This window comes from Erpetoichthys calabaricus, chromosome 8 (assembly GCF_900747795.2).
Source record: "Erpetoichthys calabaricus chromosome 8, fErpCal1.3, whole genome shotgun sequence".
In the NCBI taxonomy this organism is placed as follows: domain Eukaryota; kingdom Metazoa; phylum Chordata; class Cladistia; order Polypteriformes; family Polypteridae; genus Erpetoichthys; species Erpetoichthys calabaricus.
In genome coordinates, this window is record NC_041401.2 from 142141316 (window position 1) to 142164053 (window position 22738).

Sequence of the window (22738 nt, forward strand, 5' to 3'; positions counted from 1 at the left end):
ATGAGACTAGTGAAGACCAGTTGTGTAGTGTAAGATCTCTAGCAACTCAGCCAAAGTAAACTGAGTATTATTTTGTTCCAAATCAAATGAGCTGCCTGCTGTGTTTGTGAAAGAAGAAAGGAACAATGGTGGCCTTAAGAAATGACTGCACAAATACCTGAGAGACTCACAGAAATTTGGAGCCTGCCCCGAAGTCTATTTAAATATTTTCTTTGCTATACCACAACAGAATGGAGAATGACAAAAGACACTAAATGTTGATTGGCTGCCAAAACATGTCATCTTTGAAATACTTTCGCAGCCATTTTAATGGACGAGATTGGTATTTTCAAGTTGAAATTATTTCCTGACAAACATGGTATATATACATTTGCTAAACAAAATTGTATTCTAAAGTTAAAAGTGTTCTATAAATTGAAAAATATACATCAACTAGCCATGTGCGCCCAACTACGTTGCGTGTGTTAAAGTTGTCTGTGAAGGGCTCCCTGTTTAAACGCGGCTGCCAGTCGTGAACTGGGCCCTTCATCGCACAGCATTATAAGGGAAACAAAATTACAAAACAAAACCCTTGGACATTGATTCAATAGGAACGGCCTACTCTGAATCACTGTCCGAATAGTAATTATGTGGTGGTGGAGGAGCATTTCTGCTTCTCTCCGTTCACAGTCTGTCTCGTTTTCATGACGCTGTCATTTCCTCTCATGATCTCTTCTCAACCTTTCTCCAATCTCGCAGGTTGCTTTGTGGCAATCCAAAGAGTAAGGAAGTACCAATGCTTCTTTCTTGAACTCCAAACGCCGACTGATGGAAAATCACAGAAGTGTGCCCGACTTATATACTCTGACTGCCGACTCCAAGAAGTGGGTGAACATTCAATTTGGACGAAGTGCTGCCAACAACAGTCGATAGAAACACAAAAAACCACAGTCTCAACAACAAAGCAGGTGTCGACGCCAGATCTAAACACAAAGCACGTTGTCAACGCCAGATCTAAACACAAAGAGTGGTATCGACAGTGTTTGTAAACAAAAGTAACAACCAAGGTGTTGTGTATTCAGCCAGTACAAACAGCACATAGTCTCCTTTAGTTCAATCCTCTTTAATCACCACACTCCAACCTCATCCAACGATCCTCCCCCTCACTTCCTCTCCTCCTCCATCACTACTGCCCTCTACTGAACACAGCAGGAACACCACACAAGGCAGTGAATTCGCGGACAAACAAAGATCAAGATCCAAATGAAGATTATATATAAAGATATTCCTTGTGTTTTACAATGAACCCTATGGGACACAAGGCTTCAACGGAAAGTAAAAGCATAAAAATGACTAAATATGACTTCTTTGAGTTTGTGACAAGAAAAGTTATCTGGAAATAATAATTTTATCGCATATTTCTGGTACTATTTTTCTAGAGGTAAAGATATGTTTTCTATTTGCTTGTGTTGATTTTACTTAAACATGGAAGTAAGTCAAAACAAAACCAATCATCTGGCCTAAATAGTTTACTGTGATTTTGACTTTTGAGAGGAAAGGTGAAAGGTTTTTGCGGAAGAAGACCAGCACTAAAGTAGCACACACAGCTAGCTTCTTTTAAAATGGTTGAATAGTAACTTTCTCAAATTAAATAAAGAAAAAACCGAAATCTTAGTGATTGGCAATAATGGATACAATGAGGCTATTAGAAATAAACTGGATGCATTAGGATTAAAAGTCAAATCGGAGGTAAAAAGCTTACGGGGTAACCGTTGATTGTAATCTGAATTTTAAATCGCATATTAATAAAATCACTAGGACAGCATTTTTTCACCTAAGGAACATAGCAAAAGTTAGACCTCTTATATCATCGAAAGATGCAGAGAAATTAGTTCATGCGTTTGTCTTTAGTCGGCTAGATTACTGTAATGCACTCCTCTCAGGACTACCCAAAAAAGACATCAATCGTTTGCAGTTAGTGCAGAATGCAGCTGCTAGAATCCTTACCAGGAAAAGAAAATCCGAACACATTTCTCCAGTTTTGATGTCACTACACTGGTTACCTGTGTCATTCAGAATTGACTTTAAAATTCTGCTTATGGTTTATAAAGCTTTAAATAATCTCGCCCCGTCTTATATATCGGAATGTCTGACACCTTATATTCCAAATCGCAACCTCAGATCCTCAACTGAGTGTCTCCTTAGAATTCCAAGAGCAAAACTTAAAAGAAGTGGTGAGGCGGCCTTCTGCTGTTATGCACCTAAAATCTGGAATAGCCTGCCAGTAGGAATTCGCCAGGCTAATACAGTGGAGCACTTTAAAAAACTACTGAAAACACATTACTTTAACATGGCCTTCTCATAACTTCACTGTAATTTAATCCTGACACTCTGTATATCCAATTCATTATAATAACTATTCATTCAAAATTTGTACTAACCCCTACTCTCTCTTCTGTTTTCTTTTCCGGTGTCCTATTGGTGGTGGCTTGTGCCACCACCATCTACCCAAAGCACCATGATGTTCCAACAATGATGGATGGATTAAAAGCCAGAAGTCTGTATAACCATCAGCATCAAGTGACTCCGTGAGAACCCTAACTACAAAGAGGACTATTTCATTTATGTTAGGTAGAATGCCCAAAGGGGACTGGGCGGTCTCGTGGCCTGGAACCCCTACAGATTTTATTTTTTTCTCCAGCCTTCTGGAGTTTTTTTTTTGTTTTTTCTGTCCACCCTGGCCATCGGACCTTACTCCTTTCTATGTTAACTAATGTTGTCTTATTTTAATTTCTTATTTGTCTTTTATTCTTCTTTTCTTCATTATGTAAAGCACTTTGAGCTACTTTTTGTATGAAAATGTGCTATATAAATAAATGTTGTTGTTGATTGTCGTAATATTGGTGTTTTTTTTTTTGTTCAAAAATCACATGTATAAGTTTTTTTGCACTATGTGTGTAATCACAAAACACAGATCAATACTCTGCGACTGTGTTGACTTGAAAAATGTACATATTTGGTACGTTTCTTTACTTTTGATTTCCATTGGAGCCCCATGCCCCATAGATTTCATTTTGAAATGCCAGGATTGACTATGTATATACATATTTCTACAAATTGATAGAAAACATTTAACTTAGAATACAACTTCATATGGAAAATGTGTACATACTGTATAGCACATTTTTGAACAAATAACTTTGACTTGAAAAATACTGAACTTATCCTTTAAGGCAGAGTATCATGCTGTGGTGGCCTGAGAGGCTATTCATAACAATAGAGACGCATCTCTAATACTGGAACAGATTCCCGCACAGGATGTGAATGTAGTGTATGGTTTGAAAGCCATCACCTAAGCTGGGGCAGGCAGGAAGAGACTCCAGATATTTAGAGAGACAGCGAAACAGAGTAAGAGGAAAGGTGAAAGAAGGCCATTGGTTACAGTTTTGAGAGGTAGGAAAGAGAGGGAAACCATCCCAAGGGACAGACAAAGCAAAGGTTTTGTTTGTGTTCTTCTTTTGAAATTTTGTATTGTCCTTTTATTCATTTTTCTCTTATAAGTACTTTTGGCAAATAACACACACAATTTTAATTTTTTTTTAGAATCTGTTGAAATTGTTGAAGGTACAAGCCTAATGCAAGCTGTTATTTACTTTCACATTTTTCAGTCTCGTGTATGAAAAGCATTTCTTGTACAATGCAAGAAACTTGATTTTTAAACAGTTATTTTGGTATCAAGATCTTTAACTGTTCATTATGGAATTACAATGCAGTATTTATACCAACACATTCATCCAGTTTTTGAACCAATATAGGGTGGTAGAAATACAGGGCATTTTTCATCAGCATCAGGGGCATGATAGGAACCAAATCTAGAGAGGGTGCCAATCCATGACTGGTAAGGCTCATTCATAAATCAGTCCAACATGTGCAACTTTGCATTGTGCCTGGCAAAAATCCACATCAATAGAGGAAGGCCATGCGAACTCTGCACAGATAGTGGCCAAGCGGGCGATGTGGACCCAGGAGCCTGAAACTGGAAGGCAGCAGTACAGCCACTATGTTGTGCCTGGAAATTTTAAAACTTTTCTCAGGTACATCCAACATTCAGGATATTGGCTTGTTTTACGGTGCAGCCATACCTAAAATGTCATAAAAATACAACCTTAACAAGGTGTTGGCCTGAGAATGGGCACTTCTGATGATGAGATATTTCTAAACCTTGTATTAGCAAGCACCAAGTGATCAGAACTTCATCCCTAAAGCCATGTAGAGTTTAACAAAAGAGATTTTCATTACAATGAAGACAACATATGGTTATATGTCATGCTGGTATGCATACATTTTCACACATTTTTCAAATATTTCAGAAATTTCAAAAATGTGATTAGTTTTTCAAGAAATAAAGCAATTTCGCTGCTGATTCACCCCTGTACATTTTACTTCTTCCAAAAAATGCACACTGGTGATTCTGTGCTGCCAACCAAAAATGATAAACTAATAAATAAATGAAATACTAGCAGCAGCTCTTGTGAGTACATAATATGGTTCACTGCTTTTTATACTATCAAATGGAAAGTTAATTTCAAGCTCCTTTGCATATAAGAAAATTCTACAATTCTCTATACAAAATATTTAAGAATTGACTTATTAATGAACTGTATGTCATTTAACTATATGTTGAGTCAAATTATTAACAGAGATCTCATAAATGAGCAGCACAGTAGTGCAGTGAGTAGCACTGATGCCTCATGGATCCAGTATTTTCAGTCTACATCCTGGACCTGGTTGTCGACAATGTGCATTGTGAATGTTCTCCCTGTGTCTGTGTGGATTTGCCTCTCAGTTCCACCAAGGCATGCATGGTAGGTGGATTGGCAACTCTGAACTGGGCCCTGGGGAGGACTAGCACCCTGTCCACGGCTGTTCTGGTGCCCATTGGCACTAAGATAGACTTCAGCACCCACTAAAGTGAGATTGAGAAAGTTATATCTGGTAAATAATGCTTTGTGTGGCTTGATTGCACAAATGAAAATGAATGATTAATGTTGCATTTAAGGCATACACTGTGCTAAATTCTTACATCATCTTTTTTTAAATATTTTCTTCCAGCTGCTGCCCTCACTCTTTTTATTTGGGTCTTTAAAGCATATGGTGCAAACTCATCTAATCTTCTGATGCTGATGGATACCTGTTGATTAGGACTAAAGTCTGGTCCAACAATGTCAGTGTCTTGTCAGACACTGAATCATTTTCACTAATTTATACAGCTGTAAGTTACAACATCACGGTGCACTGGCCAGAGCTGAATTAATCAGTTATTCAGTTTAATTTTCTATAGACCCTAAGCACTTTTCAAAACCTGAAAGATCATAAGTTAAAATATAATATTAAAACCTGCAGACACATCTTCTCTCTTTTACATTATAAAAGCTATTTCCACATGTAACATCGCATAACATTCTCAAATCAGCTTCATCTAATCCAGGGTTGTGGAGTGCCTTGTTCATTCCCAGCAGCATCAGGTGTAAGGCAGGAATCCCCCCTTAATGGAGCCCCACATGGTGCACACACAAACACCAACACTGGGCCCAGTGTAGAGGTGCCAATAAACCTAACTTGTATGTATTTGGGGATGTTGGAGGAAAACCAGAATAACAATACAGGGAAAATATGCAAATTCCACATGGACAACAACCGGGCACTGAATTGGAATTTAGGACCCTAGGTCAGTTGGGTGGCAGTAGCGCCGACACCACTGTATCATCCTCATTGCACATCTTTTTTTAGGGATGTAGGGTAGCACAATATTTAATACTAGTATCTCACTGTTTAACAGGCCAGCGTTCAGTTGTCAGCCTGGCCATTGTCTCTGTGAGCTTTGCACCTTCTTTGTTTCTGTGTGAGTTTTCTTTGACTGTGTGTGTGTGTGTGTGTGTGTGTGTGTGTGTGTGTGTGCGCGTGTGCGTGCGTGTGTGTTTGTGTGTGTGTGTGTGTGTGCAGGTTTATGTTTACGTTGGCTCAATGGGAGTATGTGTGTGGGAAACATACTCTGCATTAAATAGGTGCTACATCAAAAAATGATTCCTGCCTTTCATGCCACACCTCTCAGTCAAGCTATGTCTACATGTACTTTGATTGAGAATAAGTCAGATGAGAAGGCTGATGAATAGGTGACACAGTATGGACTTGGGGCTAAGGCATTGGACAGTAAACAACAAGGCTGCTGGGTCAATCTTCTTCTTCTTTCGGCTGCTCCCTTTAGGGGTCGCCACATCATCTTCTTCCATATGTTTCTGTCCTGTATGTCTTGTTCTGTTACACCCATCACCTGCATGTCCTCTCTCACCACATCCATAAACATATTTTAACTTAACAGTTGTAAGAAAACGCTATAGCGCCTGACCCGACACAGATTGACATGGAGGCACGGGCAAAATAAAATAAACTATTTATTTTTCTTCAGCTGGAGGGTACGTCTTCCCTGTAATCCCTCCAGCCACAACACAGTCCCAAGCACAGTACAGTACACCAAACAAAGCACTTTCTCTTCCTCCACCACTCCTCCCTGGCAACCTCGTCCTCTACCTCCCGATTCTGGCTGCTGAGTGGTGGTCACTGGTTCCTTTTATAGTTCACCCGGAAGTGCTCCGGGTGCTTGATCACCGAGTTCCGGCTGCACTTCCGGGTGTGATGAATATGTGCCAACACGGGCTCAGGAGTCTCCAAAACAGCACCCCCTGGTGGTGCCTGCGGGACCCAACAGGGCTGCGCCCAACTCCAATTCCCATGGAGGCCTGTGGGAAACCGAGGCACTGCTCCAACCCAGGGGGGTGGCCATCTAGTGTACAGGGGGAGGTATTGCACTGTCCAGGGCTGCTCCCCCTGAGTATAGTGTGCAGGGGCGTCTCAGCTGGGCAGTGTAACTCTGAGCAGGTCACTTAACCTTCCTGGGCTCCACTTGAAAAAAACTCTACACTTGGTCCGTGCTTAGAAAGCACTTTGAACTGGCCTTCACTGTAAAGGGCTGTTATACAATATAATACCGGAGCACCTCAGGAAACTGTCCTGTGTCCCTTCCTGTTTACCCTCTACACAACAAACTTCAGGCAGCACTTGCTATCTACAGACATTTTCAGATCATAGGTTGCATTAATAATAGAAACAAGTCAGAGTACTAGAGGCCTGTGGAGGACTTCGTCTTGTGGTATAGGAATAACAACCTGCAATTTTACATCAGCAAGACAAAAGAGCTGCTGATGGACTTTGTGCATGCCAAGTAGCCTCTGAGACCAGGAACCATTCAAGGGGGAGTACAGGGAAGTGGTGCAGAGCTACAAGTACCTAGGGCTTCACATTAAAAATAAACTGGACTGGTCGGACAACACAGTGGCTCTGTACAAGTAGGGCCAGACAAGACTGTACTTGCTAAAGAGACTTGGGTCTTTTGATGTGTGCAGTTGCTGGAAATATTCTACCAGTCCATAGTAGTCAGTGTGGTGTTCTACAATGCAGTCTCCTGGGGAAGCAACTTGAGCTCAAAGGACACACAACGCCTGAACAAACTTTTTAGGAAAGCCATTACAGGGTGAACCTTGGACACACTAGAAGCTGTTGTGGAAAAGAGGACGGTGGCCAAACAAGGTGCCATCATGAAAACTCCCCTCCATCCCCTCCAGGAGGTGCTGTCTTGGAACACTTTTAGCACAGGCTCATTCCACTAGGGCATGCTAAGAAGCCCCTCTGGGGGTCTTTTCTGCTCACTGCTATCAGGCAATTCAATGCTCCCTCCTAATGTACTCATTAAATTCATTTTTGAAATACCTACACAATACACACTGATTTATTTTTAATTGTTTATTTTTAGATTGACTGATTGTTTGGCTAATTTATTTCTCCTGTTTGTATCCATGTTTTTTATGTTTCTGCTGCTGTATGCATCTGAATTTCCCTATGGAATTAGTAACGTTTATCTAATCTAAAAATTATTCCTTTATCTGCTGTGCACTTTAGTGTGTTGCCTACCACCTCTGGTAGTCAGGTGACTTTTTCATCAGCCTGGATTTCTTGACATTTGCATTCTCTACCGGGTTATATCTACTTAGTCTATCAAATTATCTTGTATATTTTGTAATATTTCAAATTGTATTGTGCTGTAATCTTGTCTTTTTTGTAAAATTTCTTCTGATACAAAATAAAGTTTTGAATGACTGATAGGTTGATTGCCTCATCTTTCAGCTTTTTTGTCATGATTTGGTATGATTTTTGGTCCTCAGAGGCCGCCAGTGCTTATTGCCATCATTACGGACGCTTCCAGCGTTGCTCGGAGTGTTTCCTCTGAGGTCGAGACCCATGTGTAATCAACACAGTGGCATAAAAGGACTGCTAAGAGTTCAAATCCTTATCTGATCTGCAGATACCAAATCTCAAAGTATTCAAAGCTTTTCTTTGTGCTCTTTTCTTACGTGTACTTTTGGTTTTGACCCTCTTGTTCTCCCAACCACAATTATTGTCTCTCGTATTGGGCTTCAGTTTTGTTTTATTTTTTTTTACATTTATTTCCTGGTTTTTGCTCAAACGTTTTTCTGCCAGTTAACATCTTTAATCTTTAGGTTTCAAAGTATTATTCCGGTTCTTATCAGACATTTATCAGTCATGTACAAGTAATTGATTAAATTGTTCATCTATCCATCCATCCATCAATTTTTTTAAACAGCTGATCCTGTGCAGGGTTGTGGGGTGCTGGTCTTTATACAGGCAGCCCTATGTGCAAGGCTGGAAGTAATCCTGGACAAGGTGGTCATCCATCACATTGTCCACTCCTTTATATTGGGTCAATTTAAATTCTTTGAGATATGGGAGGTAAACTGGAATGCCAAAAGAAAATCCCACTGAACAGATTTGCAAACTCCATTTAGACGGTATTTACACTGTGGTGGCAATAGCACTAGCCACTGTACCACCAAGCTACTCTTATTTAATACTTCACCTAATGTTAAGGTAGTAGTTATATAAAATTTTTGAAAAGAATGTCAGTAAGACAATGTGGCAAAAAATTCTTTGATGAGGTACATCCATCACAGATCATCTTCGGTCTTGATGTTTGGTTTTAAGGATCCAAGATGAGTGAAAAGCTAATACAATGCATATAAATTCAAACATCTTTAACACAGAAGTTTAGATCAAATAAAATATATTTTTGTAATCAGTAAGGTACAACAGAAAATTAAACTGTTCTAGTCTAATGAGCCCAAAGAAATGCCTCAGTACAACATGGCTGGCTTCATACAAAAGAGAGTAACTTGGAAACAGCAACAGCAGCCTTCTCAATCTGGTGTAATGCTTTTTTGCAGATGTAGATAATATCTCATTGGGTTCACTGCAAAATAAGTTTCAGATTTAACATTATGCAGTACTCACTGGTCTTGGCTGAGGAGATGAGGGAGCAGGATTCCCACAGCTGCCTGGTGGAGTGAATGCCATTGGTGGTAAGGCTTTCAGCATCATGTTCTGCATTATAATTTGATGCATCTGGGCATTCTGCATGAGCATCATCTCTACCATATCTGCAAATAAAAGGCAATATTGTCACTCCATGAAACTGTCAACACTGTCCATTTAGCAGAGATGGAGTAGGAGTCTTGTCTTGTCCTATTGCACTGTGCAGTGTATGCACAAGAAAAATTTCAAAAATACTCTGTGAAGGAGGGTCCATCAGGGACTCTAACTGCAAGGACAAAATTATAGTTTAGTGTAGTATTCAGGCTGTAAGGAATACTGAAGGTAAGTGCATCAGTAATAGTAAGACTGCAAGTGCCAACATACCAGCACCAATGGTGGCACTATACTCCAGTACTGTAAATGGACTCCTAGAAATTGTAACTCCTGGAATAACCAATACGAATAAGGCTATTAGGTGGCAGCAGGGAGAGCCAATGTATCTACTATGAGTCCTTGCTCCACCTCAGTACAGAATAGTGACCTACGGGCAGGCCTGTCAGATGTGTTAAAAGACATGTGGAGTTTAGGATTGCAGGGACATTTGGGTCCACTAGTGCAGTGTTTTTCAACCTTTCTGGTGTTGTGACCCACTGTAAGTGTCTTGTGACCTACCAAAGGGCACCAGATCAGCACAATCAGAGTAGCGATTCACCCATTTGTGAGTCAGGCATGATCGTCAAAGCAGGCGTGCAGTTTAATGACCAACTGCACAACCCAGTTGTGCCACACTGTGCACCACTGCCATTATAAACAATAGGAACTTGCGACCCACCAGCATCAGCTTGTGATCCAGTGAGTGGGAAACACTACATAATGAGATGGGCTAGGAGAATCATTTAAGTACTTCACATGCTCCTTTCTTACCTCTGCAATAACTTTGGGGCCTGCACTGAAATTAGTTCCTGACTTGGGGTTTGTACCACTCACAAAAGAAAGAACACTCCACTGATCAGGATGATCAGAAGCCGTCAGCAAGGTTATTATAGTTTTGCCTTTTTATATTAGTTTTTATTTCTATATTTATATATATTTTTTGACTTTACTTGGAAATTCAGTTTTGGTTTAGTTTTCTTTCATTGTGTATTTTTAGTTTTAATTTAGTTTTTATTTCACAAAGACATTTCTATTTTATTTTTATATCTATTAGTTTCAGTTTTAGTAATTATGGCATGGAGTTCCTGCAGAGTTTAGTTTTATGTCACAATCAGACAGAACTGTACACTTAACGGATTTGGATATGAGTTTAATGTTAGTGGAAACTTACTTCACTTCATGGTTTACTATCTGGTTTTGTTTTTGCCTGATAAAAACAAGCATAATTAAAACCAGATACTGAATATGAACAATTTTACACAATTTATAATTTTTAAAATATTTTCAATGTCATTTGTGCTGAACAAATCTGCGCTGACTGTTGGCACTTGTTATCTTTTCCTTTTATTGCCCAGAATGGGCCAATTTTTAATGAAATGTATGTGAATTTTAAGGTTTGAGGGTTCTTTACTGTAAATGTCATCAGCACACAACATATCCTGCTCAACACAATGTGCTTATAATGAAGGCCTTCAATATTACATTCAAAAATCTCCCATACTGGGCTTTGTTATTTTCTACCAGCCGTATTGATCTCTGATTCCATCTCAGGCACATACAATTTATTGACAGAATTTTGTCACCTGTAGGCCTGAAAAGATATCAAAAATCAGAAAAAAGATTCTACTGTGTTCTGACAGGTGTGATCATGAAAATCATAGAGCCTTAGGAAGAACAGGATTCTTAAGCTTGAATCAGTGTGCAGACCCCACATAGATGTACTGAGGGAAACTAAGAAAAACAAGCATTTAGTGTCAAGGTTTGTGGCAGTGAGACTTGAACAGCCAATGTATAAGGATGAGAAACCTTTAATGAGCAGAGCAAGAGTAGGTAATAGGAGTATGAACAGGCACAACATGACAGAGACTGCATCTGAGATAAAGAACAATAAAAAATATATATTATATAAACCTGTTCATCCAGAGTAGGATTGCAGGAAACCTACAGCTTACCCCAGCAGGTTTGAATACAAGGCAGGAAAAATCCCTGGTATGCAGTATGTATAATATAGTTGATGTTAAGAACAAAAAGAATATGATATTTCAGTTCTCTGTTTTGAGAAAGAGAGAGAGAGAGAGAAAACTTTGAAAAAAGGGGAACAAACATTTTCAAATATAATTCTGCTACTGGATTATTTCCACAATATCAGGTATTGTCAGCCAGTCAGTCATTCTACAACCTGCTATATCCTAACACAGGGTCACAGGGGTCTGCTGGAGCCAAACCCAGCCAGCACAGGGTGCCAGTCCACCACAGGGCACACACACACACCAAGCACACACCAGGGACAATTTAGGATTGCCAATGCACCTAGCCTGTATGTCTTTGGACTGTGGGAGGAAACCGGAGTACCCAGAGGAAACCCACACAGACACGGGGAGAACATGCAAACTCCACGCATGGAGGACCGGGAAGCAAACCCAGGTTCCTAACTGCAAGGCAGCAGTGTTACCACTGTGTGCCGCCCCTATATCAGGTATTGTGAGCTGTGAATATGAACCAAAAAAGATAAGTTAATAAATATAGAATAAATACAAAACACATTAGTAATTTCATCACTTGGCAGACTCTCTTTGCCAACCTACCTGTAGTTAAGTAGAGACTTGGCCAGCTTGGGAATTTTGCAAAGTTTGTATCGCTTGGTTGTTTAACGACGTTTTTAAAGCAAAAGTAATTGGTCAGCAACAATATGCTGATCTTGTATGATGACCAAGTCAGTCTCTTGATCAGTGTCGTTTTATTTTCAAAAATTGGGAGAGGTCTCCCGTAGACTTTCTTGTATACTCAGATATGAGGATAGATAGATAGATAGATAGATAGATAGATAGATAGATAGATAGATAGATAGATAGATAGATAGATAGATAGATAGATAGATAGATAGATAGATAGATAGATAGATAGATAAAGGATTAAAGACTAACAGCAAGAATTTTCATTCAAAAATGAAAACTAAAAATATTTTTAGTATATTATTATTTTATTTCAGTTAGTCTTTCCAGCTACTTTAATAGTTTTGTTTAGTTTGTCTTTCATTTCGGTTTTGTTAATTATTACAAAAATGTTTTTTTAATAATAGTTTTTGTTTTGATTTTAGTTTTCGTTAACTATAATAACCTTGACTGTCCGCCTTCTCAACTGCAGCAAATCAGGTCAGGTCAGCTCAGGCTGGGGAGCATGCACTGGTGAAATGCATTGCCACACCCACCACACAACAAAACAGCTCGGGATCCTGGTTGACAACCCCCCAGGCAGACACGCGGCCCAGTCCCACCCCAGCCTCTTGGGTCCTCAACAATGTGGATTCATTGAGCTGAATCACCTTCAGGGAATTGCGCCACATGGCTATAGACATTCCCTCACATTGCAGGTAATGTGCCTCATTTGGGACTCTATGAGCATCCGCTAATTTGACACAAAGTTTAACCAGCAGTACCGAAGGATCCTCTGAAGAGACACAGTACTGAACGACTCCAGTCTTTGTCTCATGTCAATGGATAGTGTCCATGTCTCACAACCCTATAGCAAAACAGGGGAGCACCACACACCCCTTTCCATCAACCTCACAACCCCCCATGGTCTCCCAGTCCATCTATTGACTTCACAGGTAGGGTCACCAGAGACATGAATGTCACTACTGAGGTAAGCAAACGTCTCGACACTCTCTCGTCAGACAGACACACTGCTGATGGCTGTGCCTAAGAGGTCATTAAAGGACTGGATTTTGTTTTTTATCCAGGACACTCACAAGCCCAGACACTTGGACTCCTCACTCAGTCTCTTGAGAGCTGCAGCAAATAATCTAAAATAATGCTTCAGAGCCTGTTGACCAACATTAATCCCTTTGTTCACACCCACAAACAATACACGATCCAGCAAACATTGTAGTAATTGAAACAATCACTTATCTTCTTATATAATACGCTACCATGGCTGTCCATTTGTCTGTCCAGGATATTAAAGCACCTGTACCTCGCAAATCGTTTTACCTATTGACCTGATATTTGGTACACATATATTACATTACATCTACTAACCACTATCGGGGTGATGATTGACCTCCAAGGTTATTCCTCTTTTTATTTTTATTTTATTTTATTGTACAATCAACTCTCAGCAGTGGCCAGCAGGGTGGCACATGCGTACGTTCTCATTCCCTACCACCTTCGCCGTCACTTCCCTTACCTCATCATATCTTAAATCATTCTTGAGGCAGACTGAAGACTTAAGTGCCAGCTTAAGTGAAAAATTAAGGAAAATGTACTAAGTAATTGCAACATAAACACTGACTTAATCAGTTTTAACGTGAATAGATGCAGACGAAAGAAGAGAAGAAACAGGCCGCTAGGATGGAAAAAAGAAGAACTCAGGAAGCAGCAAGCGCATCAACCTCTGAGCAAAAGAATGCTAAACGTACAGAGAAAGAGAATGAAAACTATGTTATCGTGCAGTGTGCCATTACTGGTTTCCCTATACTTTACAAACTTACATATACATATATCAACATATGCATTGCAAAGCTTATTTTCCCAAAACCAAAAATATACTTGTATAGACAAAAGACAAACTGTACATCCATCCATCCATTTTCCAACCCGCTGAATCCGAACACAGGGTCACGGGGGTCTGCTGGAGCCAATCCCAGCCAACACAGGGCACAAGGCAGGAAACAAACCCGGGCAGGGTGCCAATCCACCACAGGACACACACAAACACCAAGCACACACTAGGGCCAATTTAGAATCGCCAATCCACCTAACCTGCATGTCTTTGGATTGTGGGAGGAAACCGGAGCGCCCGGAGGAAACCCACGCAGACACGGGGAGAACATGCAAACTCCACGCAGGGAGGACCCGGGAAGCGAACCCGGGTCCCCAGGTCTCCCAACTGCGAGGCAGCAGCGCTACCCACTGCGCCACTGTGCCGCCCCACAAACTGTACAGTATGTCTAAATTAAATCTCTTGCCATTGTCATCAGAGTCCTTAAAATCCTAACACTAGCATTTTGAGGTAGAGGGTAGCAGGTAACAAGCCGCTTCTGAAACTGTTACATCCTACTGTAATGTCTTCAGGGACAACCAGCATGGTCCCCAACCCTGTCTTCAGACACGCATCTCTCTTTTTTATGGTAGCTGCTTTTCCACCTTGGACCAGACAGTAACTTCTTCCCTAACACAAGAATTTACTTCTTCCTGTCACCAATTACCTTCCTTCAATTGTATGTATAGTTCTGGGTAACCAGAGCTATGACTGATCACTACTTTTCCAATATAGGTTTTCTAAAGTAGAACTTCACCATTTTCTTTTAGCAAAAGACAAATGTCACAGTTCCAAAGTAAAAAAGGAAAACACGTTATGTTCGGCTAACAAATACAAAAGGTGTGTACATATGTGGTAGTTTTTACAAGCTTAAAGTTGATTCAAGTCTATAGCTCAATGTACTTGGAACTGTTGGTGGATAAGGGTTAATAAGAGTTCTACTGCTGGAAGGATTTGAGAAAGAGATGGAGACTTTCAGAAAAAAAGCTATAAACAGAAGCCCCATGTAACTGTTAGTGCTTGTCTTGATCAAGTTCATGCCGAAGCAAGTAACAGTGGATAGCCAAAAGTGCAAGGATTGTGGATCACAATGTAAGGTAATACTTCTTTACCCTTGAAAAGATGGTCATCTGTGCTGTTAACTAACTAAATATGTAATGCTGGTCAGGGGCAGGGTGGAAATTCACAATTACCTTAATCTGTGTAGCCATTTTAGCTTTGCACACACACACAGCTCAACTCATGAAAACTAACTGGAAAGTGTGTGTGCTTGATGATGGTACTTCTGTGTGTGTGATATAATATGTTTACTGAAGATAAATATACTCTAATTGATAAGTATTCTGCATAGGTAATTTATTGTATATCCCATAGTACACGAGTAAGATTCAAGTGATTGGTCAACATTGGAACACTAATGAGACCCCTAGCAACACAGTAAAATTAATTTATTTTTAAACATTTTAGCACTAATGGGACTACCCCCGTTTAACATGGGGAATTGGGCTGTCACTTGTCTCCACAGCAAAAGGTACAAGGCAGCAATCTGGAAAGAGTGTCTGTCCACCACATGACACACTCATGCATACACTCACGTCTACTCATAGGAGGCCAATTCAGAATCACCATTTTCAGGCACTTTCAACCCCACATAATAATAATAATAATAATAATAATAATAATAATAATAATAATAATAATAATAATAAATAATACATTTTATTTATATAGTGCCTTTCCCATGCTCAAGGCACTTACAGAATATAAGAAAGAACGGCAGGGTATACAGTATATAGCATTGTACAAACCAGATAAATAAATAAAGGAGATTACAACAGTGAATTCAGACAAAAAAAAGCCTAACAGACGACATAATTGATGGTCTAGCACACACACACACAGGTTACATGAGCATCTTGACATAGAGGTAAACTGAGAGAAGGGTAATAAAGTCAAGTAGAGCTAAAAGCCTTCCTGAACAGATGAGTTTTGAGTTGTTTTTTAAAAGAATTTGTGGAGTCAGCTGACCTGATTAATTTTGGTAGGTCATTCCAGAGTCTGGGCGCTATACAGCTGAAGGCCCTGTCACCCATGGAGTGTAGATTAGTGTGGGGCACAACGAGATTGCCAGAATCAGAGGACCTTAGTGGGCGGGCAGGCACATAGTGATGGAGAAGGTCACTGATGTAGCTTGGTGCGAGGTTATTTAAAGCTTTGTAGGTTATTAGTAGGATTTTATATTCGATTCTGTAAGGCACAGGGAGCCAGTGAAGACGGAGCAGGATGGGTGTGATGTGCTCGCTGCTGCTGGTTCGAGTAAGGACTCTTGCAGCTGAGTTTTGAATCAACTGGAGCTGTGATATAAGATTAGAAGGGGCACCTGCCAGTAGGGAATTACAACAATCGATGCGGGATGTGATAAAAGCATGGACAAGTTTCTCAGCATTAGAGAAGAAGAGGAAGGAGCGAACACGGGATATGTTATGGAGGTGAAAGTAAGAAAGTTTCTTAATGTGATTTATTTGGGCGGAATAAGGGAGGTATGAATCAAAAATGACACCAAGATTCTTTACAGTAGAGACAGGTCTGATGAGATCACCGCCAAGATAGACTGGGAAGGAGTTCATTTTACTAAGTTGCATTTTAGTCCCAATTTGCAGGAGTTCAGTTTTGTTGCAATTTAATTTTAAAGAGTTCTGCTCCATCCAGGTTTTAATTTCACTAAGGCAGGTTGTGAGCTGAGAAAGCTCTGATGAAGTTCCACTTTTAAGATTGAAGTAGAGTTGAGTATCATCTGCATAAAAATGATAACCCAGTCCATAGCTACTGATAATATGGCCAAGGGGAAGCCTGTAAATACAGAAAAGCAGAGGACCGAGGACAGAGCCCTGAGGATCTCCTTGTGTGACTGGCGCTGAGCTGGATCTGCTGTTGCCAAGACTAACAAACTCTTGCCTATCAGTCAGATAGGACTTGAACCACTGGAGGGCAGTGCCAGAGATACCCAGCATATTCTCCATTCTAGACAGTAGAATGTCATGTCTGACCGTGTCAAATGCTGCACTGAGGTCTAATAGTATTAATATGCTGGTTTGTCCAAAGTCTGCTGCCATAAGCAAATCATTGGTTACCCAAAGCAGAGCAGTTTCACAGCTGTGCTGCGCCCTGAAACCAGACTGAAAGGGTTCCATCAAGTTATTAGAGGTTAAGTAATTGGTGAGTTGGTTAAGCTACAACACGCTCGAGAACTTTTAACAGGAAGGGTAAGTGGGAAATAGGTCGGAAATTGTTAAGATTGTCAGCATCAAGACCAGACTTTTTTAACATTGGGGTTACAGAAGCAATTTTAAAAGTGAGCGGCACAGAGCCAGTGTCAAGGGATGAGTTTATTATTGTTGTAACAGTCGGGATTATGGCATGAAGGCAGGATTTAAGTAGTGTGCTGGGGATGGGGTCCAGCACACAAGTAGTCAGTCTCATCTTACAAAGCAGGTTATTAACAAACGCAGATGTGACTGGTGAGAACTTAGAGAAGGAGCTGGATGGAGTTGGAAAACAGGAAGAGATATAAACATCCATCCATCCATTATCCAACCCGCTATATCGTAACTACAGGGTCACGGGGGGTCTGCTGGAGCCAATCCCAGCCAGCACAGGGCGCAAGGCAGGAAACAAACCCTGGGCAGGGCACCAGCCCACCGCAGGGCACACACACACACACCCACGCACTAGGGACAATTTAGAATTGCCAATGCACCTAACTTGCATGTCTTTGGACTGTGGGAGGAAACTGGAACACCCGGAGGAAACCCACGCAGACAACATGCAAACTCGTGAACCCGGGTCTCCTAACTGCGAGGCATCAGCACTACCCATTGTGCCACCATGCCGCCCGAGATATAAACAGATGATGTATTTATGTTAGTTGAATTATTTAGATCTTTAATTTTGTTAAGGAAAAAATGGAGGAATTCCTCACAGACTTCAGTAGAAGAGGTAGTTGGGCCAGATGCGGGTTTGAGTAGTTTATTAACTACAGAGAACAAAACCCTTGGGTTATCGTGGCCATTTTCTGTTATTCTGCCATAATAGGTGTTCTTGGCAGAAGTGAGTGCTTCTCTGTAAGCTCTTTGGTGGTCAGAGAAAGCCTGGATGTGCACGCTGAGGCCAGACTTACGTGACATTCTCTCAAGGTGTCGGCCAGCTTCTTTCATAGATCGCAGTTCTGAATTATACCAAAGAGCTGAACGTTTAAAGGAAACCTCCTTATGTTTTAAAGGAGCTGTTTTATCTAATGCTGAATGAAGGGCTGAGTTATAGTGGTCAACAAGACGACCTACTAAAAATCATAAACACACAAGAAATTAGAAACCTAATACATAAATTACTTTAGCCAGTAGTCAAAATAAGCCTGTAGTTAAAAGCATTTAGGGAACAATTTAAATCTGCCGTGATAGAGTTCTTGAATACTCTCAAAGAAAAATTCAGCAGTAAATAAAACAGAAGTGCTAAGCCACTCTCAAGGTTCTACTGCTGCAAATTGAATTCAAGGATGGACATCTTTTCAGATACTGATGGCAAATTTATGAGCTGACGATATTGAAATTGCACTTTTTCTTGACTTTGATTATTACTGAGCTCAGCAAAACTTACCTTCCTTGATGCTGCCAGATCTGATTGGTGGCAAAGGCTGTGGAGGAGGAATCTGTGCAATCAAAGGCTGCTGCTGTGGCAGCTGTTGGATGATGGTTGCTGGCTGCTGTGGCATCTGTGGTAAAGAGAGTTCAATTACATTTAACCTCTAAAACCACTGGCTTCATTTATGATGTTAACAAGGCAGAAGGGCTTAATGACTATAAAAAACACTACAAAAGTTAAAAAGGAAAATAGATATGCTAAGATTTGGTCAGAAACTAATGCAATAGTCAACTAAGCAGGTTCTTTCATTATTTTAGAACAGTCAAGGAGGAGGTGAAGTATATTAGGAACAGCTAGGGTCTCTGAATTCACATTTTTCTGAAATTTCCACCTGTCACCAGCTCATGCTACTGTTCACATGGAGCATTAAAGAAATATCAAGTCATTGCAGGTTAGTTTTGGAGTGTCTGAAATGTTTTTACACATGATCTTTTTATTGCGGTATACTGGTGTTATCTAATGTTTATGTAATGCTGGTTGCTATGGAGGCTTGCTTGTAACCATGATGTGGCGAGCACATGAGCCGATCAGTTTCCTATTGGTAGAAGCTGATTGGATGGCAGGTTATTTAAACCCCTAGGAATGAGAAATCAGTTCTCTTTATTATCTTTTTTATTTTCTCTTAACCAACAATGAGATCAGAACAAAATAAAACGGAGACATTTTCTTTTGTCTTGTGCTTCTCAAATTTTTTGCCTGAGAAAAAAAAAATAACCCAATATTCTCACTTTTGTCTCCTCTAGAGTTTCACAGAGATCTCAAAAAAGTCACACAATGTGTTCAGATTTTCTAAGTAGTGTCTTTAAATTGTATTTATTTTTGTGCTGTTTGAAACTTTTGCATTGTATAATAATATAATAATAGTAATAGTAATATCTGGTGAAATGTATGGAGAGTTGTTTGTGATACAACACTTTATTATGATCTTTCTTCAGAATAATACTATTTTTGCTCTAATTTATATTGCCGTGTTCCAATTAAATCATACACATTCTAGACGAAAAGGTAGATATTGTGGAATAGTGGTTAAAACTTTGGACTTCAAACCCTGGGGTTGTGCAGGTTCAAATCCAGTGACTGACACTGCGTCATCACAAGCAAGTTGCTTCACCTGCCTGTGCTTTAATTAGAAAAACAAAAGAAATATAACAAACCATAGCTCAAATGTTGGAAGTCACCTTAGATAAAAGCATCAGTCCAATAATAAGTAAAATATATGAAGTCTTGAAAGAGATTAAAACAAGACTTGAAAGAGATCTCACAAAATACAAGATGCTTTTCAAACCAAATTCTCCTTTTGTTTCCTTTTACCTCAGTTATATATCATGTTCTCTTTTTGTCTGAAACTTTTTCTCCTAAGGAATTTTCAGAGAAACGACTGTGACAAAGTTGATTCTTAAACATAAACGAGAATGTCTTTTAAGCCTCAAATTTTCCTATGGGAAGGGGAGAGGTGTGCGTAGGCATCTTTGTGTAAACCTTACTTTAAAATAAAGAATAACAAGAAGGAACCTTTCTTTGTTAAGAATTTCATGTTTCCAGGTTGAGTATGCTTTCAATTCTAATTCTTGTCTTGCCCCATGTGTGAAATTTCCTGTGATCCTTTGATTATCGGTTGTCTTACGGTTTTAGTTTCTGGTTGACGTCTTTAACCTCTGGCTCCCTGAATAAATAGGAGCTAAGTGTTAGCAAAATTGACTTTCTTCTAAAATGTACTGGTTTATCATAGAGTAGTATAGATTGATCTATTAGTCAATTAACTTAATTACAACCAATATAATGGCATTTTATTCTTTGAAGACATCACCATTGTGTCTTAAGCTTCCTGATCATTAATACAGCTTGTTATTAATTGAAAAGTGGGCCATCTAACTCACAGTCAGCAAGCAAACACTGTCAAGTGTGGTGTAAGACATAAACCTTTTTCAACAACACATGAAATTCATTTGTATGTTCATAATATTATCTCATAGAATATAAGATTTCATGATTTGTGGAAAATAAAACAAATCACCTTAAATGATATGCTTTATTTCAACAAGAATGAAATCAAAGTAGAAACAATCACAAATCATGTGTGAAGAACTTTTTTTCAAACCGTTGAGTTTAATAAAGCAAAAAATTAATAATGCATTTTGATAACCAATATACATGTGCTTTGTCCATTTTATTTTTGTTACAAGGACTAGAAATAGCATGGAATTTAAAAGTCATTTTTGAAGACCCATTGAATTAATCAAGTACTGTAAATATAGTCTAAAAAGAAACAATTAATAAAAATGAAAATGCTTTTGAAGTGGATTTGTCTAGGCAGGCTCATCTAGGCAAATGCACATGGTCTGACATTTGCAGGGAATTCCTCCAATACATACTGACTGTTTATTTTTAACAGTGAGTGGCCATGGCATATGTTATTTGGGTAAATGTTTTTCATGTTATTGACCATGAAAGTAGACTTCAAATGTTGTCACAGCAGGAAAGTAAGGCAAAGCAGAAAATGTGCACTAGTGGCTGTCCTAATGTAACATTTTTGAGGGATTATTCTTTACAGATATCTAGACTTGCGACCGTTCTGTTCAACACAAGTGAGTCTAATGTATGACAACTGCTAAATATATGAACATTATTTCCACATTGAAATACAAAAAGAAAGAAATGCATCATAAATCTTTAAACATATTGAGAGAAATGCAGCAGACAGTGGTGCATTTGTATGAATGTTTTTATTGTCTTATTTATGAATATGAAATTGCGTTGGTCTGGACAGGTGCAGAGGAGATTTTCTGGGTATATTGGGAGAAGGATGCTAAGGATAGAGCTGCCAGGCAGGAGAAAAGGAGGAAGACCTTGTGGTGAGAGAGGACATGTAGGTGATGGATGTAACAGAGCAAGATGCAGAGGACAGAAAGATATGGAAGAAGATGATCTGCTGTGGCCACCCCTAATGGGAAGAATTTGTGAATATTAGTTTTTGAAGCATTTTAACATATTAATAATTTTTCTACAGCCTTTTTGTGGCCATAGATGCAGTGAGATGCCAGGTAACATTCCTTGTCCTGCATAGTATGTGACATTATTGGCATGATTAGACTTTAAAACAAATAAAAAAGCACAGCAAAGTGTCTGAATATTACATCCAAATGTGTATTTAAAAAAAAGAAATCTTCTTAAGGAACTTCTGGCTTTGAATCTTATTAACACTTAATGATATTGTTTCTTTGTTTTCATTTTGGCTATCGTGCAACAGTTGGGTATTTTTTTCTCAGGAGAAAAATCTGAGAAGCAGGAGACAAAAGATCACGTCCCCATTTTATTTCTTTCTGATCTCATTGTTGTCTAGGATAAACCAAAGAGATATTAAGGAGATCTCTTTTTTGATTTTTCATTCCTATTGGAGACTTCAAATAGTTTTCAGATCATTCCTTTGCCTACTCCTCTGTGTAAAGCTTTGCCAAATTGTGCTGTGCTCTTAAAATGATTTTTTCATATTAAACTCAACAAATACATTACATATTAATCTTATCTCCATTTCAGTTTGGTTGTTGTGGTGCTAGCAGGCTGAGCGGGACAGACCATACAGCAGTCTTAAGATCCTCTTGCAGATTTTTCTTAACATCTTAGTCTCTAAAATATTTACATTTCTCTACTTGAGGCAGCTGCTCCAGTTCATTTGGCAGAGACCATCATTTTCCTGGAGAGTACCATGGCCTCAGGTTAAAAGGACTGACTCACCTTCTCCATATCTTTATTTCTCAGCAGTGTACACTAAAGAGCACCGTGAGTTCAAACCAAATGAATAACATCTTCCACTAAAATAGAGATACAATCCCACTGGTTAGGCTGCACCATAAAAAAATAAGCAAGAGGGAAGGCAAAAAGTACCTTTGACAGATTCATTTATATACTAAGACTGTAGGCAGTGCTATTC

General features: G+C 39.4%; 1 protein-coding gene across 1 annotated transcript in view; it reads right to left on the reverse strand.

Moving 5' to 3' along the window:
• Positions 1–22738, reverse strand: part of zgc:112416 (uncharacterized protein LOC550509 homolog) — a 94420-nt gene that overhangs the window by 19373 nt on the left and 52309 nt on the right. Inside the window, exons 5-6 of the mRNA XM_028808254.2 lie at positions 18766–18880; positions 9400–9545 (exon numbers count right to left, since the gene is read on the reverse strand). Of these exons, the coding sequence (XP_028664087.2) occupies positions 9400–9545; positions 18766–18880 (261 nt within the window). The remainder of the gene's footprint in view (positions 1–9399; positions 9546–18765; positions 18881–22738) is intronic.